The sequence below is a fragment of the Thamnophis sirtalis genome, unplaced genomic scaffold (genome assembly GCF_051295495.1).
Source record: "Thamnophis sirtalis isolate CommonGarterSnake01/CBP01778 unplaced genomic scaffold, rThaSir2_p1.2 scaffold_19, whole genome shotgun sequence".
Taxonomy (NCBI): Eukaryota; Metazoa; Chordata; class Lepidosauria; order Squamata; family Natricidae; genus Thamnophis; species Thamnophis sirtalis.
In genome coordinates, this window is record NW_028261399.1 from 605,459 (window position 1) to 630,240 (window position 24,782).

General features: G+C 43.0%; 1 protein-coding gene across 1 annotated transcript; it reads left to right on the forward strand.

Moving 5' to 3' along the window:
* The first annotated feature begins 1,556 nt into the window (after nt 1-1,556).
* POLR3GL (RNA polymerase III subunit GL) lies at nt 1,557-16,861 on the forward strand. The gene is made up of 8 exons (XM_087703049.1): nt 1,557-1,634; nt 4,994-5,128; nt 7,582-7,711; nt 8,905-8,973; nt 10,594-10,650; nt 12,056-12,129; nt 13,189-13,302; nt 14,579-16,861. Exons 2-8 carry the CDS (start codon nt 5,003-5,005, stop codon nt 14,663-14,665), a joined length of 657 nt encoding a protein of 218 aa, XP_087559175.1. The 5' UTR covers nt 1,557-1,634; nt 4,994-5,002; the 3' UTR covers nt 14,666-16,861.
* The last annotated feature ends 7,921 nt before the right edge of the window (nt 16,862-24,782 follow it).

Sequence of the window (24,782 nt, forward strand, 5' to 3'; positions counted from 1 at the left end):
GGAAGCTAAAACATATGAAGACCAATGGCACAAATTGGGTATGTCCTATTTGATGAAAAGGACTGGGGGGAGGACGATAGAATCTTCCACTATTTGAGGGGCTGCCACAGAGAGGAGGGGGTCAAGCTCTTCTCCAAAGCACCAGAAGGCAGGACAAAAAGCAATGGGTGAAAATTAATCAACATTGAGGCATGTGATCACCTTTTCTGTTCAGGACTCAAGCCATGTGGCCCTGTCCAACAATAAACCCATCTTTCCAAGCAGCCTCCATGTCTCCAGTGTCTTTTTCCGCACTTGGAGCCAAACCCAGAAGGACATTTATTTCATCAGGATAATAGGAAAGACTTGGTTTCTTGATAGCTTGATATTATTGATTTTTGAGCCAGCCGTGTGCAACTGCCGCCAAAAAAGCTAATATAAACCTGGGTTGTATAAACAGATGGGCTAGATGACCTCCAAGGTCCCTTCCAACTCTGTTAATCCGTAAACACATTGCCTGGACCCTGCTTTTCTGAACATATCCGATTGGCTTCCCCTAGGCAACCCTATTGACTGCATTCGTACAACTCATTAGATCTGGTGGTGCTGCACTGTGTTGAATGAATTAAACCAACACCTTAAGCCATCATTAAAGAGATCTTGGTTTCAGCCCTGGTACAGAACACGGCTGGGTTGTTTTCTCGGCCAGCTTTTCCAGCAAGGCAAAGGTTTAGAACCTCTAAACCCAGATGAACGGACTTCCTAGGATTTCCAGAAGGTGCCCCATCCCATTCTCCTACTCCATCTCCACTGAGTTTTTTCTGAACAGCAAAGGATGCCTCAGGATGCCCCCTAGCAGAGCTTAAAGAAACAATTGCGATTATCTAAGGGGAGGGAGGGGTAACTATAGCAACTTTACGACTTGTGAACTTCAACTCCCAGAATTCCTGAGCAGGCAGAGCTGAGCCAACTATAACACCTTTACGACTTGTGGACTTCAACTCCCAGAATTCCTGAGCCAACAGAGCTGAGCCAACTATAACACCTTTACGACTTGTGGACTTCAACTCCCAGAATTCCTGAGCCAACAGAGCTGAGCCAACTATAACACCATTACGACTTGTGGACTTCAACTCCCAGAATTCCTGAGCTGGCAGAGCTAAGCTATGCTGGCTCAGGAATTCTGGGAGTTGAAGTCCACAAGTCGTAAAGTTGTTATAAACTCACGAAGATAAACGAAAACGCCTATACAACAGGCCCTTATTTTATATCTATTTGATTTCCCCTTGCTTATAACACCACCACGCAAAACAAGGACCGAGGCTGTGGATGATGGGAGCTGAAAGGGCCGCGGAGGGGCTTAGCGGCTCCTGCCTATTATACAAACAGCCCGCCTTCTCTCCCCTTGTTTTCAACAGCAACCCAGGGCGCGCCCCTTTCCCCGCCCCCACTCCCTGATTGGCTGCCAAGGTTCTTTCGAAAGTTGCGTGTATCGAACCTGAGCGCTCTCGCCGCTCTCTCACTGGCTGCCCAAGCCAGAGGCTCCGCCCTTTCGAACGTGGAGTATCCGGCTTCTGGGGCGCCTTCGCTTTGCGGCGGGCCGGGATCGAAGGGAGACACGTGCGCTCGGAAGTCCTTCTGCTGGGTCGGAGCAGGTAAGGTTCGGGACTGCCATTTGTCAGAAATAGCAGTAGGGTCTCCTGCTTGGCCTGGGGTTGGCTAGATGGCCTCCAAGGTCCCTTCCAACTCAGTTAAATCTGTTATCTGTAAGAAATGGTGTAGGGTCTCCTGCTTGGCCTGGGGGTTGGACTAGATGACCCCCAAGGCCCCTTCCAACTCAGTTAAATCTGTTATCTGTAAGAAATGATGTAGGGTCTCCTGTTTGGGCAAGGGGGTTGGACTAGATGATCCCCAAGGACCGTTCCAAGTCTGTTAAAGCGTAATAGCAACAGCCAGCTAGCTTTTTCAGAAGGCAACTGGACTTCCCGGTTTTTCTTTGAAGAGGTTTCACTTCTCATCCAAGGAGCTTCTTCAGCTTTGACTGGATGGTAAGGAATGGAAGTCCAGTTGCCTCTTGAAAAAGCACCTTTGGGGCAACCATGAGATGGTCAAGCTATTCTCCAAAGCCCCCGAAGGCCAGAGAAGGAAGAATGGATGGAAACTGACAAAGGAGCGATTCAATCTGGAAATAAGGAGGAATTTTCTGACAGGGAGAACCATCAACCCATGGAACAGAAGTTGCCTTCAGAGTTGTGGGAGCTTCATCCCTGGAGGCTTTCAAGAAGAGACTGAACACTCATTTGTCTGGAATGATACCGGTATAGGTTCTCCTGCTTGTACAGCAGTTGGACTAGAGGACCTCTAAGGTCCCTTCCAACTCTTATTTTGTTGTTCTGATTCTCCCTTCACTTGGGATTCTGGGTTTATTATGCATCTTTATTATGGGTTTTTTTATTGCCTAAATTCAATTTTTATTCTGGTCACAGACCAGCATTAGAAATAAAAACATTAAAAGCAATAATAATTTAAAAAACAAATAATAGAGGAACAGATAAAATAATATATTACAATTTGTAGCTCTTTGTGTTTAACTTTATGATTATTAATAGCTTATGATGAATTTATTCTATTCTATTTTTCTTTATGTACAGAGAGCATATGCACCAAAGACAAATTCCTTGTGCGTCCAGTCACACTTGGCCAATAAAGAATTTTATTCTATTCTATATTCTATTCTATTCCTATTTATATTCTATTCTATTCTATTCTATATTCTATTCTATTCCTATTTATATTCTATTCTGTAGTCTATACTCTTTTCCTTTTTATATTCTATATTCTATTTTCTATTCCTATTTATATTCTTCTACATTCTATTCTATTCTAATTTATATTCTATTCTGTAGTCTATATTCTATTCTATATTCTATTCCTATTTATATTCTATTCCTTTCTATTCATCAGATTAACAGAGTTGGAAGGAACCTTGGAGGTCTTCTAGTCAACCCCCTGCTCAAGCAGGACACTATAATCTATATCATCCCAGAAAAATGGCTGTCCACAGTCCCTTCTTGAAAACCTCCACTGATATAATTTTACATTGCTGTTATATTTATAGTATTTGCCATTTTTGTCTTTATCTATTGCTGTGTGCTGCGCCCCCTAGGGGTGGCTATATAAATTTGATAAATAAGGACAGGTTGAATTGGAGTTTCTCCCAACTTGGCCAAGTTAAGGGGGATGGACGTTCACCCATCTTAAGGTGGCCGAGTTTGAAAAACTGGGGGTGTGTGAGTGTTTTAAATCTTTTTTTTTTTTGCTCGCAGACCTAGCTTTTAACTTGGAGGGAGTCTATTTCTAGAATGGCTCTTCCTGCTATTATCAAGGTGGAAGAAGATCACAGCAAATTGAAATACCTTCCATGCCCCTCTTAGTCTTGCCAAGGCATGCTCCCTGGGGAATTCTGGGAGTTGAAGTCCATGCATCTTAAAAATGGCCAAGTTTGGGGGGAAAAACCCCCTCTTTTAAATGGTTTTTTCTCTGGTCAGCCAACTGATTTTGTTCAAGTATGATTCCTGTCTTGCAGGTGCTGCTGCGTCTTCAGGTGGTGGGTTGCATGTTTGCAGCCTGATATAACTAGGGGGCTCAGTGGCTACGATGCTGAGCTTGTCAATCAGAAAGGTCGGCAGTTCAGTGGTTCGAATCCCCAGCGCCACATAAGGGAGTGAGCTCCCGTGACTTGTCCCAGCTTCTGCCAATTTAGCAGTTTGAAAGCATGTAAAAATGCAAGTAGAAAAATAGGAACCACCTTTGGTGGGAAGGAAACAGCGTTCCATGCGCTTTCGGCGTAGAGTCATGCCGGCCATATGACCACGGAGATGTCTTTGGTCAGCGCTGGCTCTTCGGCTTTGAAACAGAGATGAGTACCGCCCCCTACAGTCGGGAATGACCAGCACAGATGTGCGAGGGAAACCTTTACATTTAGTACCTATAGCATAGGTATGCAATCACATAGATTGCATTGAACAACTGTATTTCTAGCTGCAGTCGCTTAGGCCTAGTTTCTGGGACCCTAAAAGGGGGGAGAGCCATGAGCAGCAGTGGTGAGGAAGATGCAGCCCCCCCCACCCCCCCTACCCTGGCTGTGTTCTCATGACCTATGTAAACCCAGATCAACAAACATCTGCATTTAGTAACGTCTGAATGGGACAATACAAATGATACTACAAATAATACAAATAATAATGCTGTAATTGAACATAGGTAGCCCTCGACTTACGACCACAATACAGCTCAAAATTTCTGTTGCTAAGCAAGACAGTTGTTAAGTGAGTTTTGTCCCATTTTATGACCTTTCTTGCCACGGTTGTTAAGCGAATCACTGCGGTTGTTAAATTTGCAACCTGGTTGTTAAGTGATTCTGACTTCGTCATTGCCGGTCAGAAGGTCACAAAACGGGGAAAACGTGACCCAGGGACACTGCGGCCGTCATAAATATGAGTCAGTTGCCAAGCAGCTGAAATTCTATTTTTTTTCCCAATTTTTAAACCTTTATTGAAAATTTAAAACTTGAAAATACAAATACCTTTAAAAAAACAATGATTTTGTATAAATCGCACTCCTTTTTGACAGTACTAACATAGCCATTTGTTATTCAAATACGTTTCTATCCATTCCTAATTACAGTTTAATGTACAGCTTAGATCAGTGTTTCTCAACCTAGGCAACTTGAAGATGTCCGGACTTTAACTCCCAGAATTCCCCAGCCAGCAAATGTAAGAATAACACAAGCAGCATAAATGCATAAATCAGTGTTTCTCAACCTTGGCAACTTGAAGATGTCCGGACTTCAACTCCCAAAATTCCCCAGCCAGCATTCGCTGGCTGGGGAATTCTGGGAGTTGAAGTCCAGACATCTTCAAGTTGCCAAGGTTGAGAAACACTGGCTTAGATGTATAGCTATTTGGGGGTTTCTTGTCTTTTTGTAATCTTTTTAATGTTTCCCCCCCCCCAGGGTCTCCTCATGGCTGGAAGAGGAGGAAGAGGAAGGGGCCGGGGTGGCCATATGACCTTCAATGTTGAGGCGGTGGGCATCGGGAAGGGGGAGGCATTGCCCCCTCCCACCCTGAAGCCATCACCCCTCTTCCCCGTGAGTTGCTCGGTGTCCTTCGGATTTCCTTGAATGCCCCCCCCCCCAATTTTTTCCCCTTCATTGTCCTTTTAAAAATATATATATATTTTATTGTTTTTGCATTTAAAACACTGCAGCATAGTGAAGTCGTAATGACCATACAGTCACATTATATACTGGTAATCCCATCCAATAGCTATTAGCCTGCTTAGTACATTATCTATCCTTCTATCCAATCACATGATTTCCAATTTTTCCAGTCTTCTTGTCTTATACCAATAATAAAATCTATTCTAAACTTCATAATATTCAGATTCCCCTTTATTTTTTAATTCGAGGGTGAGCCTATCTGCTTCTGCACAGGCCCAAATTTTCCTAATGATGTCTAACTGATGGGATATTTTCTTTTTTCAAATACTGCGCATAAGTTTAACGCGCCACAGTTAGTACATGTATAATTAGATAAAGCACATCTTTCTTATACTCCCCCGGTATTATGCCTAGGAGAAAAATTTATGGTTCAAACAAAATTTGATCTCCCACCATTTGTTCCAACCACGATGCTATGATTTTTCCAATATCTTTTTGCTTCATTGCATGTCCACCACATATGATAAAAGGTGCCTGGTGGTTTTTTTTCTTTTTTCCCCCACTTCCCACAATTTGGGGCCAAATTTCTAAACCTTTTGGAGAACCGTGCTGGGGGAAGATGCCATCTGTAGAACATCTGATACAGACAGAAGATAGGTTGATCAAAGCACTGTACAGATTTCTGTTGGGATATAAATTTGAGGAAGAACATATCAAATAAACGTCGCCTGGGCGAAAAAAATTTGGTTATAATGTGGAATTGGCTAAATGGGAAAGACTTTGGACACTTAATCAAAAACTAACAATGGCCACGGCTTTTCAGAAAGTTTTATCAAACTTCCGGGACCATCTTAACTCCCTTTCTTCAGCACGGGTTGTAACATTAAATGGTCACTGAACAAAACAGTCATAACTCGAGGACAATCTCTATTAAAAACCAATATCACTGAACGATCTTTGTCATTTCAACATAAAGGTAATTCCATCCGTTTTTGTCTTCATAGGAAGACTTTGGGAGAGTTTTGAGTATATTTCAGTACCCATGGAAAACCATTGAGTCCCTTTAAATTTTCCTTTTTGTGATGGGTCATGAGTTTGAATTTTTGTTTGGACTTTTTAAAGGTCCTTAAGACATAGCTATACGCCCAGACTCGATATGCCTCTTACAAGCTGATTTTTTTTAAAAGATTTTTTATTTATTTTTGTTACATAATAAAAATTCTTTTGTGAACAGAGCATTATCCGAATTCTCCCTTTAACATTCCCACCAAAAGACATAATTCATTTTACATATTTCCATTATTTCCAATTTTAGCCGTATTACTTTGCTTCTCCTATTTTCCAAATTTCTAGTTTTTTAAACATGTGCAAACAATATGATTTTTCTTTCCCTTTAAAAATAAACAATCTATCATTTCTTTTCCATCTATTTTCCGTTAACAATATGAATCTTCAAGTTCCAGATTTCAAGTTTTATATAATCAATATAAAATAAAAAATATATAATAAAATTATTATAAAATATATAATAATGATTTAACACATTTTAGGTTCTTAATATGATTCCCACACATTTTAATTAAAGTGTTAACCTTGTTAACAATATTTCTTTCTACTGGATCATATCATTCTACTATTCTATTTCTAAATAGGCTGAAAATTATTTTTTTGATTACGTGACCATGCAGAATGGAAAACGGTCAAAAATCACTTTTTTCCAATGGTTGTATCTGTAGCCAGCCCAAGCTCAATGTTTAAGGCTGGGCTGCTGCAACCCCCTTTCTTGAATCAGTGAAAGGGGTACTGGCTGCATGCCCACAACACATGAAGCATCTGTGGTTTGTTAATTGTGGCTTACCAGATAGCAGGGCTCAGTGGCTAAGACGTTGAGCTTGTCGATCAGAAAGATCTGCAGTTCGGCGGTTCGAATCCCCAGCGCCGCGTAATGAAGTGAGCTCCCGTTACTTGTCCCTTGTACTTGTTACTTGTTACTCTGCCAACCTAGCAGTTCGAAAGCACGTTAAAAAATGCAAGTAGAAAAATAGGGACCACCTTTGGTGCGAAGATATAACAGTGTTCCGTGCGCCTTCGTTGTTGAGTCATGCCGGCCACATGACCACAGAGACATCTTCGGACAGCGCTGGCTCTTCAGCTTTGAAAAGGAGATGAGCAGTGCCCCCTGGAGTCGGGAACAACTTGCACATATGTGCGAGGGGAACCTTTACCTTTAGATTGCGGGAACTCTCCTGTCGGGCTGTTGCTGCTTCAGGGTGTTAAACCTATCCAGAAAAAATTGCTAATTTAATAGCCTGATGAAACGCGTTGTGGGAAGGGAGCCAATGCATTCTCATGTTCTTTCTTAAACTGGCTTGTTTCTGTAGCCGCTGGAATATAAACCGCTTCCGTTGCTGGCTGGAGAGGAGGTGGAATACATGCTGGCCCTGAAGCAGGAATTGAGGGGGGCCATGAAGAACCTGCCGTATTTCATCAAGCCTTTGGCCCCCAAAAAAGGTATCGAGTGGCTGAGAAAACTGTGTTGTTGTTGTTAGTTGCGAAGTTGTGTCCGACCCCATGGACCATGTTCCTCCAGGCCTTCCTGTCCTCTCCCATCCCCTGGAGTCCATTTAAGCTCACGCCGACTGTTTTGGTGACTCCATCCAGCCCCCTCCTTCTCTGCCATCCCCTTCTTCTTCTTCTGCCCTCCATCCTTCCCAGCATGAGGCTCTTCTCCAGGGAGTCCTTCTTCCTTCTCATCAGGTGGCCAAAGTATTGGAGTTTCCTCTTCAGGATCCGGCCTTCTAAAGAGCAGCCAGGGTGGATCTCCTCTAGGAGTGACCGGTTGGATGGCCTTGCAGTCCAAGGGACTCACAGGAGTCTTCTCCAGCACCAGAGTTCAAAGGCCCCCATTCTTCAGCCTTCCTTGTGGTCCAACCTTCACAGCCCTCCATGGCAACTGGGAAAACCATCACTTTGACTAGAGGCACTTTTGATTGGCAGGGAGATGTCTCTGCTTTTTAGGACGCTGTCTAGATTTGCTGTCGCTTTCCTCCCCAGGAACAAACCTCTTTTAATTCCTTGGCTGCCGTCCCCATCTGCGGTGATCCTGGAGCCCAGGAAAATAAAATCTGCCACTCCCTCCATTTCTTCCCCATCTATTGGCCAGGAATTGAGAGGGCCGGATGCCATGGTCTTAGTTTTCTTAATGTTGAGTTCCAAGCCAACTTTTGCACTCTCCTCCTTCACCCGCATCAAGAGGCTCTTTCGTTCCTCTTCACTTTCTGCCATTGGAGTGGCATCAAGCCTCAAACCATGAAGGCCTTGAAATAATTTCTGCCCCGTGATTGGCTGAGCTTCTGTGACGTCATTGAATTGTTGGCATGGGAATTTTTCTCTAACTTTTCTTTTTGTCTTCAATTCCTTTTCTTTTCTACCTGCTAGTTTCCCCATCATTCAAAACATCTGCAGATGCCACACACAAGGATCTGGTCCGCTAATGGTCAAGCGCCTAAATTGGCGCTAGAGAAGGGTCAGCTGAATTCGCGGGGAAGGCGCTGCGACTCGGGACTTTTGTGATTGCGCCGTGATCCCCAACTAATGACGGGTTTAACCCCGCCCGCCATCTCTGCCTGCTCCCTTCCTCCACCTTCTCACCCTCCGTTATTTAAAGAGGGCATCGCTAATTCCCGAATTTTTAATTTCTCCAGATATTGAGCGCTATTCCGACAAGTATCAGATGGCGGGCCCGACTGACAACCCCATGGAGTGGAATCCAGGTGAGGGCGAGAAGAAAGGTTTTGATTTCTTGGGGATTCTTGTACAGGCAGTCCTCGACCTACGCCCAAAATTGCCATTGCTAAGGGAAACATTCGTTACCTGAGTTTTGTCCCGTTTTGCAACCTTTCTTGCCGTAGCTGTTAAGGGAATCACTGCAGTTAAGTTAGTAACACGGTTGTTAAGTGAATCGGGCTTCCTCATTGACCTTGATTGTCAGGAAGTCGCAAAAGGAGGTCACATGACACCCCCGCCCCAGGGCACTGCAAGCGTCATAAATAAGAGTCAGTTGTCAAGTGTCTGAGTTTTTTTAATTATGCATTTATATCATCTTTGTAACACTTCTACATCTTTTTAAATATCCATTGTGTTTCTCCTATCTATCTATCTATCTATCTATCTATCTATCTATCTATCTATCTATCTATCTATCTATATCTATCATCTTATATAGCTCTCTATAGGTATGTATGTATGTATGTGTGTGTGTGTATATATGTGTGTGTGTGTGTGTTGCATTTGTGCTGATAAATAAATGAAGAGAGACTAGTATAGATCTATTTCAAGCTATTTAGCTCTCATCAGCTAGCCATACCCTTACTGGGATTTGAACCTGTGCTGTATTACATATTAAGCAGTTGTGTTAACCACTAAGCCACAAGCTCTCCTCCCTTATCTGCTGAGCCAAGCAAATGATTAAGTGTTTAGTCAAAGCAACTGGTGTGCCCAAATATGGGAGGAAACATACTGCTTCCCTTTTGCCTTTCAGCTCCAGGCAAAAGGGAAGCAATAGGCTCCCTCCCATATTTGGGCATCCCTTTGACTTACTTGTTTCCTTGGCTCAGCTGATAAGGGAGGAGAGCTTGTGGCTTCGAGGCTAATACAACTGCCTAACATGTAAAAACAGCCCAGGTTCAAATCCCAGTAAGGGTATGGCTGGCTGATGAGAGCTAAATATCTTGAAATAGATCTATACTAGTCTCTCTTCATTTATTTATCAGCACAAATGCAACACAAAAATGGTTTCCTGCCTGGAAGGCTCCTCGGGTGGAGCTGAAAGGCAAAAGGGAAGCAGTGTGCTCCCTCCCATATTTGGGAAAACCAGATGCTTTGACATAGCATACATCCCACACTAAGTACTCGGATTTGACTTTGTCTTTTAGCTCTTTTGTGAGTCTGTCTATTTCGGCGCAACTGTCTTGAGTTTTGATCACATGACAATAGGATGCTACAATAGCCATACATGCGAAAAATAGTCATAAGTCCCTTTTTTCAGTGACGTAACCTCAAACAGTCACTAAACGAATTGTTATAAGCCAAGGACTACTGTACTAAATAGTTGATATTGACAAAGGCACAGGAGCCAAATCTGGATTTTTTTCTCCTTAATCTCGGGGAAGGATTAACAATCACCTTGTCTCTAAAACATTTTGGCTGGGGAATTCTGGGAATTGAAGTCCGCATGTTTTAAAGTTGCCAAAAGTGGGCCTCCCTGCTCTAAATTTTGCCCAAGAGATAGAGAGTCCCTCATTATTTATTTCTTTAAAATCCCACCAGAGCACTTTGGGGCCCAAGTTGCTAAATTTTAATTTTTTCGATTAAATCTTTGCTGATCTCTGCAGATTGGAAGCAGCTCCCTCCGGAACTAAAAATTCGGGTGAAGAAGACTCGAAAACAAAGTAAGTCATTTTATTATCGGTGGAGGAAATATAATCTTCCCAAACCTCTGTATCAGGAAAGGTGGCCCCACTTCTTTCCTGAAGGAAAATCTCACTAATGGGAGCAAAGTTTGCCTGTTCGATTCCAGGCTGTTTTTGGTGGGTAGGTGTATGCAGCTAATAATGATGGGAAACATCCAATTTCCATCTTTAATTTTTGAATAAACAGTTCAGTGTCCTCAACGTACGACCACCGTTTGCGACTGAAGTGTCTGTGGCTAAGCAATTTGCTCATGAAGCGATCAGCAGCTGATTTTACGGTGTTTTTTGCTGTGGTTGTTAAGTGAATCACTTCAGTTAGTGTTAGAAGTATTAGTGCTGCTTTATAAAGCCTTAGTAAGATTACACCTAGAATACTACATCCAGGTTTCGTTATCACACTGTTAAAAAAGAGATTGAGACTCTAGAAAGAGCAACCAGGGCGATGAGGGGACTGGAGGCTCAAACACCCGATGAACGGTTGGAGGAACTGGGCCTGGCTAGTTGAGAGAAGAGAAGGACCAGGGGAGACAGGAGAGCATCTTGCAATATTTGAGGGGCTGCCCCAGAGAGGAATTAGGGGGTCAAGCTATTCTCCAAAGCACTTGGAGACTAGAACATATGAAGAACGGCTGCAGGATTTGGTTTTGGCTAGTCTGAAGAAAAGAAAAATTAGGGGTGGCACGATAGCAGTCTTCCAGTATTTGAGGGGCTGCCACAGAATAGAATGGAATGGAATGGAATAAATATAGAATAGAATAGAATAGAATAAAAATAGAATGGAATGGAATAAATATAGAATAGAATAAAATAAAAATAGAATGGAATGGAATGAAATAGAATGGAATAAATATAGAAAAGAAAAGAAAAAAGAAAATAATGGAATGGAATGCAATAAATATAGAATGGAATGGAATAAAAATACAATAGAAAAGAAAGGAATGGAATGGAATAAATATAGAATAGAATAGAATAGAATAGAATAGAATTCTTTATTGGCCAAGTGTTGATTGGACACACAAGGAATTTGTCTTTGGTGCAGATACTCTCAGTGTACATAAAAAGACAAGATACATTCGTCAAGAATCATAAGGGACAACGCTTAATGATAGTCAGAGGGTACAAATAAGCAATCAGGAAACAATATAAATCTTAAGGGTACAAGCAATACTAGAGCAGGGGGGTTGGATTAGAAGGCCTCCAAGGTCCCTTTCAAATCTATTATTTTGCATGTTGTGCCTCTTTCAGCCTGCAGGGTACCCGCAACTGACATCTAAAGAGTTTTGCTTTTCTATGAATCGGCTCCTTGATTGTAGCCTGGCCAAAAACAGACCCAAGAAAGTGGCTGGCCAGAATAATCAGCTTTTCTGTTTTTTTTCTGGCACAGGGCCGGCAGCCCCAGTTCCCAAGGAGAAAACCAAAGTGCCCGCAGACAAGGAGGAAGCCATCAAGAAGTTGGAGGTAAGGCAGGTGTCCTGCAGGGCTTCCCAGAAAAGAAAAGAAAAACGGGCTGGGACGGAATAAGGTCCCCCCCCCCTTTATTTTCAAGTTGAATCTTTACAGATTAACAAGAGTTGGAAGGGACTTTGGAGGTCTTCTAGTCCAGCCCCTTTGCTCAAACAGGAGATCCTTACAGAATAACAGAGTTGGAAGGGACCTTGGAGGTCATCTATTCCAACCCCTTTGCTCAAGCAGGAGATCCTTACAGAATAACAGAGTTGGAAGGGACCTTGGAGGTCATCTAGTCCAACCCACTTCTCATACAGGTTCTTCTTCTCATACAGCTAGTCCTCTACACACAACAATTCCTTTAGCCACCTTCAAAATTACAGTGGAACTGAAAAGAATGACTTATGGCCATTTTTCACAGTTACGACCGTAGCAACTTCCCCATCGTCGTATGATCAAAATTTGGCAACTGCCTTAACAACGGTCGCAGTCATAAATCCCCTTTGGCGAAGCAAAGTCAGTGGGGAAGCCAGTTTCACTTAATGACCACGCAACTTACTGAAGTCCTGCGGTGGTTCACTTAACAGCTGTGACAAGAAAGGTCGTAAAATGGGGCAAAATTCACTTAACTGTCTCACAGCAACTGAAATGGTGGCCATAAGTCAAGTACTATTTGTATTTCCACATTCTTTTCGTACATTTCCCTGGATGAAAATCCTCCCCATTTCCAGGGGTTGCCCATCATCTAACCACAATATCAAACTATGGTTTGTTTTAACTTGTGTTTAGTGGCTTAGCATACAGGTCACCTTACACCCAGAATTGGGAACTAGAATTTCCATTGCTAAGCAAGGCATTTGTTAAAAAGAGAGCTGTGCCTGATTTTACAATCTTTTTGCCATGGTCGTTAAGCAAATCACTGGTCATTAAGTGAATGTGGCTCACCCCCCTTGGATTTGCTTGTTGGGAAGGTCTCAAATGGCGCTCAAACAATCCCAGGCTTCTGCAAACGTTAAAATAATGTGTGCCAGTTGCCAACCTTTTGATCCAGTTGTTTTAATTGTTTCCTAGACCCTGGAAAAGAAAGAGGAAGAGGTGACATCGGAAGAGGAAGAGGAGAAGGAGGAGGGTGAAGAAGGCAAGGAGGAAGAGGAGGAAGAATATGATGAAGAAGAGTTTGAAGAGGTAAGAGAAACCCCAGCAGAGGAGAAGGCTCAAAATGGCTGCTTCTGTGTTTTAGTGGGAGCAGCGTTTCCCAGTCTCCGCCATTTTGAGGTGGGTAGACTTCAAGAATTCCCCAGCCAGCATGGAGTGGAAGTCCATCCATTTTAAAATGGCCAACGATGACGTAATCACTGAATTAGAGGAATAGAACAGATTAACAGAGTTGGAAGGCACCTTGGAGGTCATCTAGTCCAACCCCCCCCACCCAAGCAGGAGACCCTACAGCATTTCTGACAGATGGAAATCCAATCCCTTCTTGAAAGCTTCCAGTGATGAAGCTCCCACAATTTTATTTCTTTAATTTTCTTTTTTCTTTTATCATTTTTTCTTTTCCTTTTTGTTTTATTATTTTGCTTTATTATTTTATTTTATTATTTCTTTTATTTTACTCTTTTTTCATTATTTTATTGTTTTATTATTTTGCTTTATTATTTATTTTATTGTTTTATTATTTTATTTTTATTTTTTCATTTCATTTCATTATCTTATTTCACTTATTTTATTTTATTTTTTATTTTACTTTATTTTATTATTTTATTATTTTGTTTTATTTTAATTTATTATTTTGTTTTATTTTACTATTTTTCATTATTTTATTATATTTTATTGTTTGATTATTTTGCTTTATTATTTTATTTTCGTTTTATCATTTCATTATGTTATTTCATTCATTTAATTTTATTTATTTTATTATTTTATTTTTTGTTTTATTATTTTTCTTTATTATTTATTTTATTGTTTTATTATTTTATTTTTATTTTATCATTTCATTATCTTATTTCACTTATTTTATTTTTTACTTTATTTTATTATTTGTTTAATTATTTTGTTTTGTTTTATTTTATTTATTTTATTTTACTATATTTTATTATATTTTACTGTTTTATTATTTTGTTTTATTATGTAATTTTTAAATTTATTTTACTTTATTTTATTTTACTATTTTTCATTACTTCATTATATTTTTATTTTACTTTTTACTTTACATTCTCTCTTTATTTTTAAACTTTCAATGCTGCCCATCTTGCTGAGGGGACAATTTGCTGATCGGAGTCAGATTCTGCGCCACTTTCCTCAACGTGGGCGGCTTTGCAGCCTGGAACCTCATTGCAGCTTCTGACAAAAGTGGATTTAAAATCTAAATCTCCAATCTACCTTCATAAGTTTTTTTCTTTGCAGGCTCTGAAAATGCCGGATTTCAGTTGTTTCCCTTGTGGTTGTTATTGTTGTGTTACAGGAGACGGACTACATCATGTCCTATTTTGACAACGGGGAAGATTTTGGGGGCGACAGCGATGACAATATGGACGAAGCCATCTACTGAGGACTGGCCGGTGGGCTGGTCGGTTGCAGAGGCCACCTGGCAAAGTTTCTGGTGATTTCATCCTTGAGGGCTCTAGAAAGGGGTCTCCAGTCTGTAGATCAGGGGTCTTCAACCTTGGCAACTTTAAGACCTGTGGACTTCAACTCCCAGAATTCCTCAGCCAGACCCCTGCTTTAAGATGGCATCGGTGCTCCATATTGCTGGTGTCTCAGTCTACCTTCCGATGATGGAGACTTCCTCCGAAAAGGGACGACGTGGAGCAGATTCCGTGCTGCTCTGAAGTTCTCCAGGACCTGGCAACAAACTACCCATAAACCATGATCTTTGGAGTTGCGGGAATAGGGTTGTGTTGGATTACGTGAGCTGCATTGCAGTACATGACTTATCCTTCTTGGCCTGCATTAGATTACATGACCCATCCTTCTCAACTTGGGTTGGATTACATGACCTATCTTCCTTGGCCTGTGTTGGATGACATGTCCTATCTTCCTTGGCCTGTGTTGGATGACATGTCCTATCTTCCTTGGCCTGTGTTGGATGACATGTCCTACCTTCCTTGGCCTGTGTTGGATGACATGTCCTATCTTCCTTGGCCTGTGTTGGATGACATGTCCTATCTTCCTTGGCCTGTGTTGGATGACATAACCCATCCTCCTTAGCCAGCAGGCTCTGATCTAGCAGGATTTGAGTGGCGTGTGGTCCAAAGCAGAAGAAGTGAGGAAGTTCCTCTCCTCAGACTTTCCAAATTTTGAGGAACATCTAAACACCTTTAAACCAGAGCTGGACCTGCTGTGTGGGGCAGTTTGGATTGTTTAGGGAATGCTGGGAGGAAGAGGGGGATTCTGCAACAAGAGGGCGTAGTGTGGATGCAGTTCAAACCTCCTTTTAAAATTATTTCTGGTTCCCAGTGGGGGGGAAAGCAGAGGAGGAGAGAATACTGAGATTAGAGAGAGATCACTGAACGCCTGTGGAGTCTTTGTGGAGTGACATCGCTCAAGTAGCTGGGCAACGCTGAACCATCTTGCGAATTTTGCTGCGCCATCTGTGGCGAAAGGCGGGCTGGGACTACCTGACCCCCGGGGCCGAGGGGGCCTGTTGGAGCCTGGAAGAGCTGGCTGAGACTGTCTTGGCTACCGTGGAGACGGCTATCGGAGACTGTTTTGGGGGGACCCGACCCCCTTGGTTGTCTGACGCCTCCATCCGCTGTCTGTGCTGCTGCAGGATCAGGCTAGGGACAGGGTAGGGTTAGATTAGAATTATAGGGTGGGGTTAGTTTAGTTAAGATTAGGATTAAGATTAGGGTGAGGGTGGGGTTGCTAGCCTGACGGCCTACTGGCTGGCTGCCACCATGGGGAGTGTTGCGGTACAGCTGGGAGCGGGGCTTTTTCCTCCCCCCTTTATCGTGGGGTTTCCCTGGCTCCCGTGTGTCCTTTTGTTCCGGGGGGGGGGGGTGTTGCTGGCCTGCCGTCGCCTATGGCTGGCTCCACAACTTTTGCTATTATATTCACCGCCTGTGGCCGACTTGCCTCCCAGACATTTCCTGGCCTTTCTCTCTGGACCATCGTTGGGGAGCAAATTGGGGCCTATGATTTTACTGCCATGCTGGGCTGCCTATTCATCCCCCTACTCTACAGTAATGAGAGAGAGGACTGGAAGTGGGACTCTCTCTTTTATTATTATCATCGTATGTCTCTTTTATTACTCCCTGGACCTCAGGTGCTCGTGTGGGAGGTCTTGGACACTACTCCCTCCTCGGCTTTTTCGGACTATATTCGAGCAATTGCTATATTGTGCGATTTTTATAATTTTTATAAATTTGTAATTTTTAATTGTATGGAGAGTGTGTGGTATGACTGTGGTTGACTGAATGTCCCCACTTTTACTATGATATTGTTGTTTCCCTTGTTTTAACTTGTTTGTGGGGATTGATTGATTGTATGTGTGTGTGTGTATGGTGGGCCGGGAGCATAGCTGGGTACCTCCTGCACTGAGTGCTTTGGCAGAAGTGTTAGGGGGGGGCAGGCTTAATTCCGGCCCCTGGATGTGTGTGTCGAAGGGCGCTTATCAACATTACTCTGAAAGACCGTGGCAACTCTAGCCGAAATCTGTCAGACTCTTCACCGACTGTGAATCATTATGGGTTGTGAATGACCATAATTCACAGCCGTTTAAATAAAAGAGGGGGTTTTGGACTAAGACTGTGAGTTATGCTTTCTCAGGAAGGACATCAAGAATGTTTGAAGATGGGTGGACATCAACTCCCAGAACTCCCCTCTTCAAGCCACCAAGGTTGAGAAATGCTGGTTTAGCCCCAAATCAACAGAAAGAGGAAACCAATTTTGTGGACAGAGTTGGGAGTGTTTCTTCGAGTTTTCACTGCCTGTCGGATCCTCGTAAATTGGTGCTGCAAACTTGAGATACTTTTCTGGATCCTGAAGCTCATCAAAGTGCCAAATTGAGGGGGGGGGGGTTGGGTGGGTGGGAAGGGGTGGCCGTGTTGGCATCCATGGGCTCTCTCCTTTTAAACGCGCCTACAAAATTTCTGATTGCAATTTAAATCTCAAGTTTCCCCAACTTTTGGCAGAAATGAGCCTTTGGGCTTAACGATCTGAATTCGGGGGAATTAGTAGGGGTGATGCCCGTGTCAATCTCCTTCGACTTTAAAAGAAAGTCAAAAATTGGATATTTTTATAAAGGGGTCAGTCCATCCCGATTTTTCCACTCCAAGATCTCCCTGGCCCTTTGCTTCCTGAAGGGGAAATACAAGATGAATAGAATAGAGCTGGAAGGGACCTTGGAGGTCTTCTAGTCCAGCTCCCTGCTCAAGCTGCTTCCCAAACACTGAGCAGGAGCTTCTGGAGCCGGTCTGAAATTTGGATGGGCCAAAAAGCTTGCAAAGTTTTGGGCCTCATACAGGTAGTCCTCTACTTACAACCACCATTGGGGCTGGAGAATTCCTCTTTTAAGCAGTGTGGTCATTAAGTGAGGCACCACAGGACAGCAGCTGATCCTTTTCTGCTGTGGCTGTTACCCAAATCACCTGGGCTCATGAACAAGATAGAGAGAGAGGCCTACGGCTGTTTTGTTTAGTGACCATTTGAAGTTATGACAGCATGGGAAAAGGAATCGTGAGCATTTTTTTCACACGACAGCACCTCTTCCCACAGTCACGTGATCAAAATTCAGATGCTTGGCAACTGGTTCATATTTATGACGGTTGTAGTTTCATGGAATCATTAACAGAATTGGAAGGGACCTTGTAGGTCATCTAGTCCAACAACCCCCCCCCCCCAAGCAGGAGACCCTACACCATTTCTGACAGATGGGAGTCCAGTCTCTTCTTGAAAGCCTCCAGGGATGAAGCTCCCACAACCTCCGAAGGCAATTCCTGTTTCATTGGTTGGAAGGGACCTTGTAGGTCATCTAGTCCACCCCCACTTCCAAGCAGGAGACCCTGGACCATTTTTGACAAATGGCAGTCCAGTCTCTTTTTGAAAGTCTCCAGGGATGAAACTCCCATGACTTCTGAAGGCAACTTCTGTTCCATGGGCTGATTGTTCTCCCTGTCAGGAAATTCTTCCTTATTTCCAGGTTGAATCTCTCCTTGGTCAGTTTCCATCCATTCTTCCTTTTCTGGCCTTCGGGTCCTTTGGAGAATAGCTTGGCCCCCTTCCTCCTCTCTGGGGCAGCCCCTCAAATATTGGAAGATGCTCTCCTGCCTCCCCTGGTCCTTCTCTTCCCTAGACTAGCCAGGCCCAGTTCCTGCAAACGTTCATCGTATATTTTAGTCTCTAGGCCTTTAATCATTTTAGATAGATTCAGATTAACAGAGTTGGAAGGGATCTTGTAGGTCATCTAGTCCAACCCCTCACCCAAGCAGGAGACCCTACACCAGATGGCAGTCCAGTCTCTTGAAAGCCTCCAGGGATGAAGCTCCAACTTCCGAAGGCAACTTCTGTTCCATGGGTTGATTGTTCTTCCTCCTTATTTCCAGGTTGAATCTCTCCTTGGTCAGTTTCCATCCATTCTTCCTCCTCTGGCCTTCAGGGACTTTGGAGAACAGCTTCACCCCCTTCCTCCTCTCTGTGACAGCCCCTCAAATATTGGAAGATGCTCTCCTGTCTCCCCTGGTCCTCCTCTTCCCTAGACTGGCCAGGCCCAGTTCCTGCAACCGTCCATCGTCTGTTTGAGCCTCCAGTCCCCTCATCATCCTGGTTGCTCTTCTCTGCACTCTTTCTAGAGTCTCAACCTCTTTTTTATGGTGTGGGGACCAAAACTGGATGCAGGACTCTAGGTGTGGTTTTGCGACCTTCTGACCAGCAAAGTCAATGGGGAAGCCAGATTCGCTCAACTGTGTTAGTAACTTCACAATTGCATTGATTCCTTTCATGATTGTGGCAAGAAAGGTCGTAAAATGGGCCACAACTCACTTAACAACTGTCTTGCTTAGCAATGGAAATTTTGGGCTCGATTGTCATAAGTCAAGAACTACCTGTATCATATGGCTGTGACTTCCGACTTCCTGCTGTCTTCCCCATTGCTGTCGGAAGCCGGCAGGGAAAGGTTTGCAAATCTGCAAATGTCGTTGGTGTAAGTGTTTTGCCAAGGGCTCAAACTGCAATGAGGTGACTGTGAGAACACTGCAACTATCACAAGGGCGAGGGTCAGGTGTAAATCACTTTTTCATCACCGTCATAACTTTGAGCTGTTGTGAAAAAAGGGTCATAAGCTGAGGACTCTGTTTCTGCAGCTGGTTCTCTGCCCAGTAAATGGATTTCTTTTTGATTTGAGAAAGATGAACGGGAGAAGGAGAAGGGCTTTGGCTCCTGACCTTCTGACCTTGATTTCCACTTTCCAACACCAGGCCTGTGGGAAGCCTATGGGGTTAAGTTGTGGCTGAGGGGAGCTGAGTCAGTTGTGACTTATGGTCTCGGGAGCCTAATTTCAACAAAGCACGCCTCTCACCCAAAACGGGAACTTGAGAAGGGTGAACGGGTGGGGGCACTGCTTGTGCGCGCACACACAAAAACCACCAGTTTCCAGAGAATTTTGGCTGCTGTTTTAAAAAGTTCCATTCATCAGCAGTTTTACAATTGAGACAACACATTGAAAAGGGATTTAGAAGGAATTCCTGCCTAAAAGGTTACTGCAAATGATTGTGTCTGGACTGGACACTTAATATGGTTAAAAATCAACTCTTCTCCTGGGTTTTAATACAATAAAATTAACCAATTATAGGTAGCCCTCCCCTAATGGCCATTCGTTTAGCAGATGTTTGAAGTTATGACGGCACTGGAAAAGGGGGACTTAACAATCATCCTCGCACTTACAACCGGCGTAGTGTTGCGGTGAGGTAATCAAAATTTGGTTGCTTGGCAAAGCAACAAGTATTCACCATCACGTGATACAATACAAATAGTCCTCACGATGTATATCAAAGACCTGAAGACGAAAACATATGAAGAACGGTTGCAGTAATGGGGCTTCGCCAGTCTAAAGAAAAGCAGAATTAGGGGGTGATATGAGAGAGGTCTTCCAGTATTTGAGGGGCTGCCACAAAGAAGAGAAGGTCCATTTATTTCCCAAAGCACCTGAGGGCAAGGCAAGGATCAATAGAAGGAAAGGAACCAAGGAGAGAAGCCACCTGGAATGAAGGAGAAACTTCCTGACAGTGAGGACAATTAACCAGTGGAACAGCTGGCCACCAGAGGTTGTGGTTGCTCCATCACTGGAGGTTTTTGTGGTTAAATGCAGCACTGCAGGCTACTGCTAGATCAGCAGTTCAGTGGTTCAAATCTCACCGGCTCAGGGTTGACTCAGCCTTCCATCCTTCCGAGGTGGGTAAAATGAGCACCCAGATTGTTGGGGGCAATATGCTGACTCTCTGTAAACCGCTTAGAGAGGGCTGAAAGCCCTATGAAGCGGTATATAAGTCTACTGCTATTGCTATATTTAAGAAGAGACTGGACAGTTGCCTGTCTGGAATGGTGTAGGTTCTGCTTGAGCAGGGGGCTGGACTAGAAGACCTCCAAGATCCCTTCCAGCTCATTCAGTGTGTGTGTCTGTGTGTGTGTGTGTGTGTGTGTGTGTGTGTGTGTGTATAGACAGGTAAATAGATAGCTGGATATAGAGGATGGATAGATAGATAGATGAATATAGAAGATGGGTAGATAGGTAGGTAGGTAGGTCGGTAGGAAGGTAGGTATTTAGGTAAGTAGGTAGGTAGGTAGGTAGGTAGGTAGGTAGGTAGGTAGGTAGATAGATAGATAGATAGATAGATAGATAGATAGATAGATAGATAGATAGATAGATAGATAGATAGATAGATAGATAGATAGATAGATAGAGATAGATAAATAGGATAGATGGATATAAATAAATAGATAAGAGAAAGAAAGAAATAGATAGATGTAGAGGATGGATAGATAGATAGGATAGATGGATATAGAGAATAGATGGATGGATAGATGGATATAGAGGATAGATAGGATAGATGGATATAGAGAATAGATAAATGGATGGAATAGGATATAGATAGATAGCTTGATAGGAAGATGGATATAGAGGGTAGATAGATAGATAGATAGATAGATAGATAGATAGATAGATAGATAGATAGATAGATAGATAGATAGATGATAGATAGATAGATAGATAGATAGATAGATAGATAGATAGATAGATAGATAGATAGATAGATAGATGGAGAGGATAGATAGATAGATAGGAAGAATAGATGGATATAAATAAATAGAAAGAAATATAAATAGATGGATATAGAGGATAGATAGTAAGATAATTCACTGATCAGAGTCTCTTTTGAGGGAAATGGATGGTTCAGAAAAGGGAAATAATCAATTACATTAAATACATAAATTCATACAGCCAACTTACAACCAACCTTGAGCACAAAATTTCCGTTGTTAAGCGGGGCAGTTGTTAAATTACTTTTGTCCCATTTTATCACCTTTCTTGCCCCGGGTTGGTAAGTAAATCACTGCAGTTGATAAGTTACTTAGCCCGGTTGTTAAGGGAATCTGACTTCCCCACAAACTTTGCTTGTTAGAAGGTCGCAAAAGGGGATCCCGGGACCCTCCGTCATAAATGTGAGTCAGTTGCCCCATGGGGATGTGAAAAAGGACCGTAAGTCACTTTTTTTCAATGTCGTCGTAACTTTGCACGGCCACTAAACGAATAGTTGTAAGTCTAGCATTACCTGTACATACATACTTATGGTCGTAACCCCGAGGACTGGCTGTGTGTGCCCTTCAAAGTAAAGCCATCCGTTATCTGATTGGATGTGCTTGGACGAGGCATTTTTGGCACCTGGAGTATTCTTCCTGAGTAAATTATTCTTTCATTACTACTAGTCTTTATCGTGGTTATCTCAAGTTTTGATGATTTATGGCTGTTCACCAGAGATTTAAGTGTTGGCCGGACTTTTGCCCACTTCTGTTTTTTTCTCCTTCTGGATTTCTCTTTTCCAGCTCTTGCTGATGTTGTGTTTTTCTATCGCAGTTGGATAAGAAGGCCTCGTGTCCAGGTGTTATCTTGTTTGTCCTAAGCTTTCTGGTATTCATTAAATGGGGCGGAGGAGGAGATCTGAAGAACATGAGTTTGTGGCCAGGTGACTCACTGGCAGCTTCCACACCAGTAATCAGGAGTTTCTTGGAACATAAATCTATGCACTCCGACTCCCAGTTTTTATCTGTTAAAGTTTTGTTGATATCTTACATAACCTCCTGTGCTTCCTGCCAAGCCTTTAATTTAAAAAAAAACCCACAACATAATGGTGTACACAGTCACATAGAATGCTACGTCTGGAAGGGACCTTGGAGGTCTTCTAGTCCAACCCACTACGCAAGGCGGGAGACTTATACCATCCCAGTCAAATGGTCTACTATAATGACAAGAAGGCCAAGGGGAAACAGTCTTCCAATATTTGAAGGGCTGCCACAAAGACAAAGAGGTCAATTTACACTCCAAAGCACCTTTGGAGCCCAGAGAAGGAAGAATGGATGGAAACTGACCAAGGAGAGATTCAACCTGGAATTAAGGAGGAATTTCCTGACAGGGAGAACAATCAACCCATGGAACAGAAGTTGCCTTCGGAAGTTGTGGGAGCTTCATCCCTGGAGGCTTTCAAGAGGACACTGGACTGTCATCTGTCAGAAATGGTTGGGTTGGACTAGATGACCTACAAGGTCCCTTCCAACTCTGTTATTCTGTTATCTGTCAGAAATGGTATAGAGTCTCCTGCTTGGGCAGGGGGCTGGACTAGATGACCTCCAAGGTCTCTTCCAACTGTGTGAATCTATCTATTTAAGAATGGTATATATAGGGTCTCCTGCTTGAGCAGAGAAGAACAGAAGAACAGAAGAACAGAAGAAGTTGGAAGGGACCTTTGAGGTCTTCTACTCCGACCCCCTGTTCAGTCAGGAAACCTTATGCTATTTCACACAAATGGTTGTCCAGTCTCTTCTTAAAAGCCTCTAGTGATGGAGCACCCACAACCTCTGGAGGCAAGCTGTTCCACTGGCTAATTGTCCTCACTGATGGAAAATAGTCATGTTATTTTTTCCCCAGTGCTGTCGTAACTCCGAATGGACACCTAAGGAATGGTTGTAATTTGAAGACTTGTATTTCCTTCTACTTCGAGAGCTGGCAATGCTTAAAACCTTTAATGACACCTAAAAACCTTTAATGACACCTAAAATGAGGCCTTTGCACTTTTTAATAAAGCAATAATGTGGGGGAAACAGGCTGCAAAACCTGAGGATGGCACTAGATGGCAGCATTTTCTTCAGGGTTTTTCAGCGGGATGTGATAATTTGCAGCTACTGGTAACAATCTCATGCAAATTGGTCTTTTTTTCTTCCAAATTTGGCAACCTAAAGAAGCATAGGCTTCAACTCCCAGAATTCCCCAGTCATCAGGCTCCCAATCAAAACACTGTTTTAAAGTCTTATTTTACCAAACTCTAGGGAAAGAGAAGGTGTGGAAATCCTACGCAAAGCACACATTTAACTGCTGTGTAGGGAATTCTGGGAGTTGAAATCCTGGTCTCTTAAAATCCTGTTGGCTGGGGAATTCTGGGACTTGAGGTCCATTCCCCTTAAAGTCGCCAAGGTTGAAAAAAAATGGTACTTAGGCCCACGACTCTTCAATATTAACAGATTAACAGTTGGAAAGGACCTTGGAGGTCATCTAGTCCAACCCCCCGCTCAAGCAGGAGACCCTACACCATTTCTGACATATGATAGTCCCGTCTCTTCTTGAAAGCCTCCAGGGATGAAGCTCCCACAACTTCCGAAGGCAACTTCTCTTCCATGGGTTGATTGTTCTCACTGTCAGGAAATTCCTCCTTATTTCCAGGTTAAATATCTTCATAAATGACTTAAATGAGGGAATAGAAGGGGAACTCATCAAATTTGCAGATGACACTAAGCTGGCAGGAATAATAGCCAACACTCCAGAAAACAAGCTCAGGGTCTAAAACAGAGAGGCTTGGACAATGGGCCTTATCCAACAAAATGAAATTTAATGGGAAGAAAAGCAAAGTTTCACATCTGGGCAGGAAAAACCAAAGGTTAAAAGTACAGATTAGGTGCAATCTGGCTCAAAAACAGTGACTGTGAGAGGAACCTTGGAGTCCTAGTGGACGGTCGCTTTAAACGTGAGTTAGCTGTGTGTGGCAGCAGCCAAAAAAGCTAATACAATCCTTGGTTGTGTAAGCAAGCCTAGAATCAAAGCCAGCTGAAGTCTTAGTACCACTTTATAAAGCCTTAGTATTGCCACACCTGGAACACTGCATCCAGTTTTGGTCCCCACACTATAAAAAAGATATTGAGACTTTGGAAAAAGAAGAGCAGAGAAGAGGAACTAAGATGTTTAATAACTTAGAGCAGTGTTTCTCAACCTTGGCCACTTGAAGATGTCCGGACTTCAACTCCCAGAATTCCCCAGCCAGCATTCGCTGGTTGGGGAATTCTGGGAGTTGAAGTCCGGACATCTTCAAGTGGCCAAGGTTGAGAAACACTGACTTAGAGACTAACTAAAACACGAGGAACGCCTGCAGGATTTGGTTTGGCCAGTCTAAAGAAGAGAAGGACCAGGA

Coding starts and splice junctions, on each gene's coding strand:
- POLR3GL (XM_087703049.1), top strand. CDS start 5,003: ATGGCTGGAAGAGGAGGAAGAGGAAGGGGCCGGGGTGGCCATATGACC. Junction 5,129..7,581: donor AGCCATCACCCCTCTTCCCC/GTGAGTTGCTCG, acceptor TTGTTTCTGTAG/CCGCTGGAATATAAACCGCT. Junction 8,974..10,593: donor CCCCATGGAGTGGAATCCAG/GTGAGGGCGAGA, acceptor TGATCTCTGCAG/ATTGGAAGCAGCTCCCTCCG.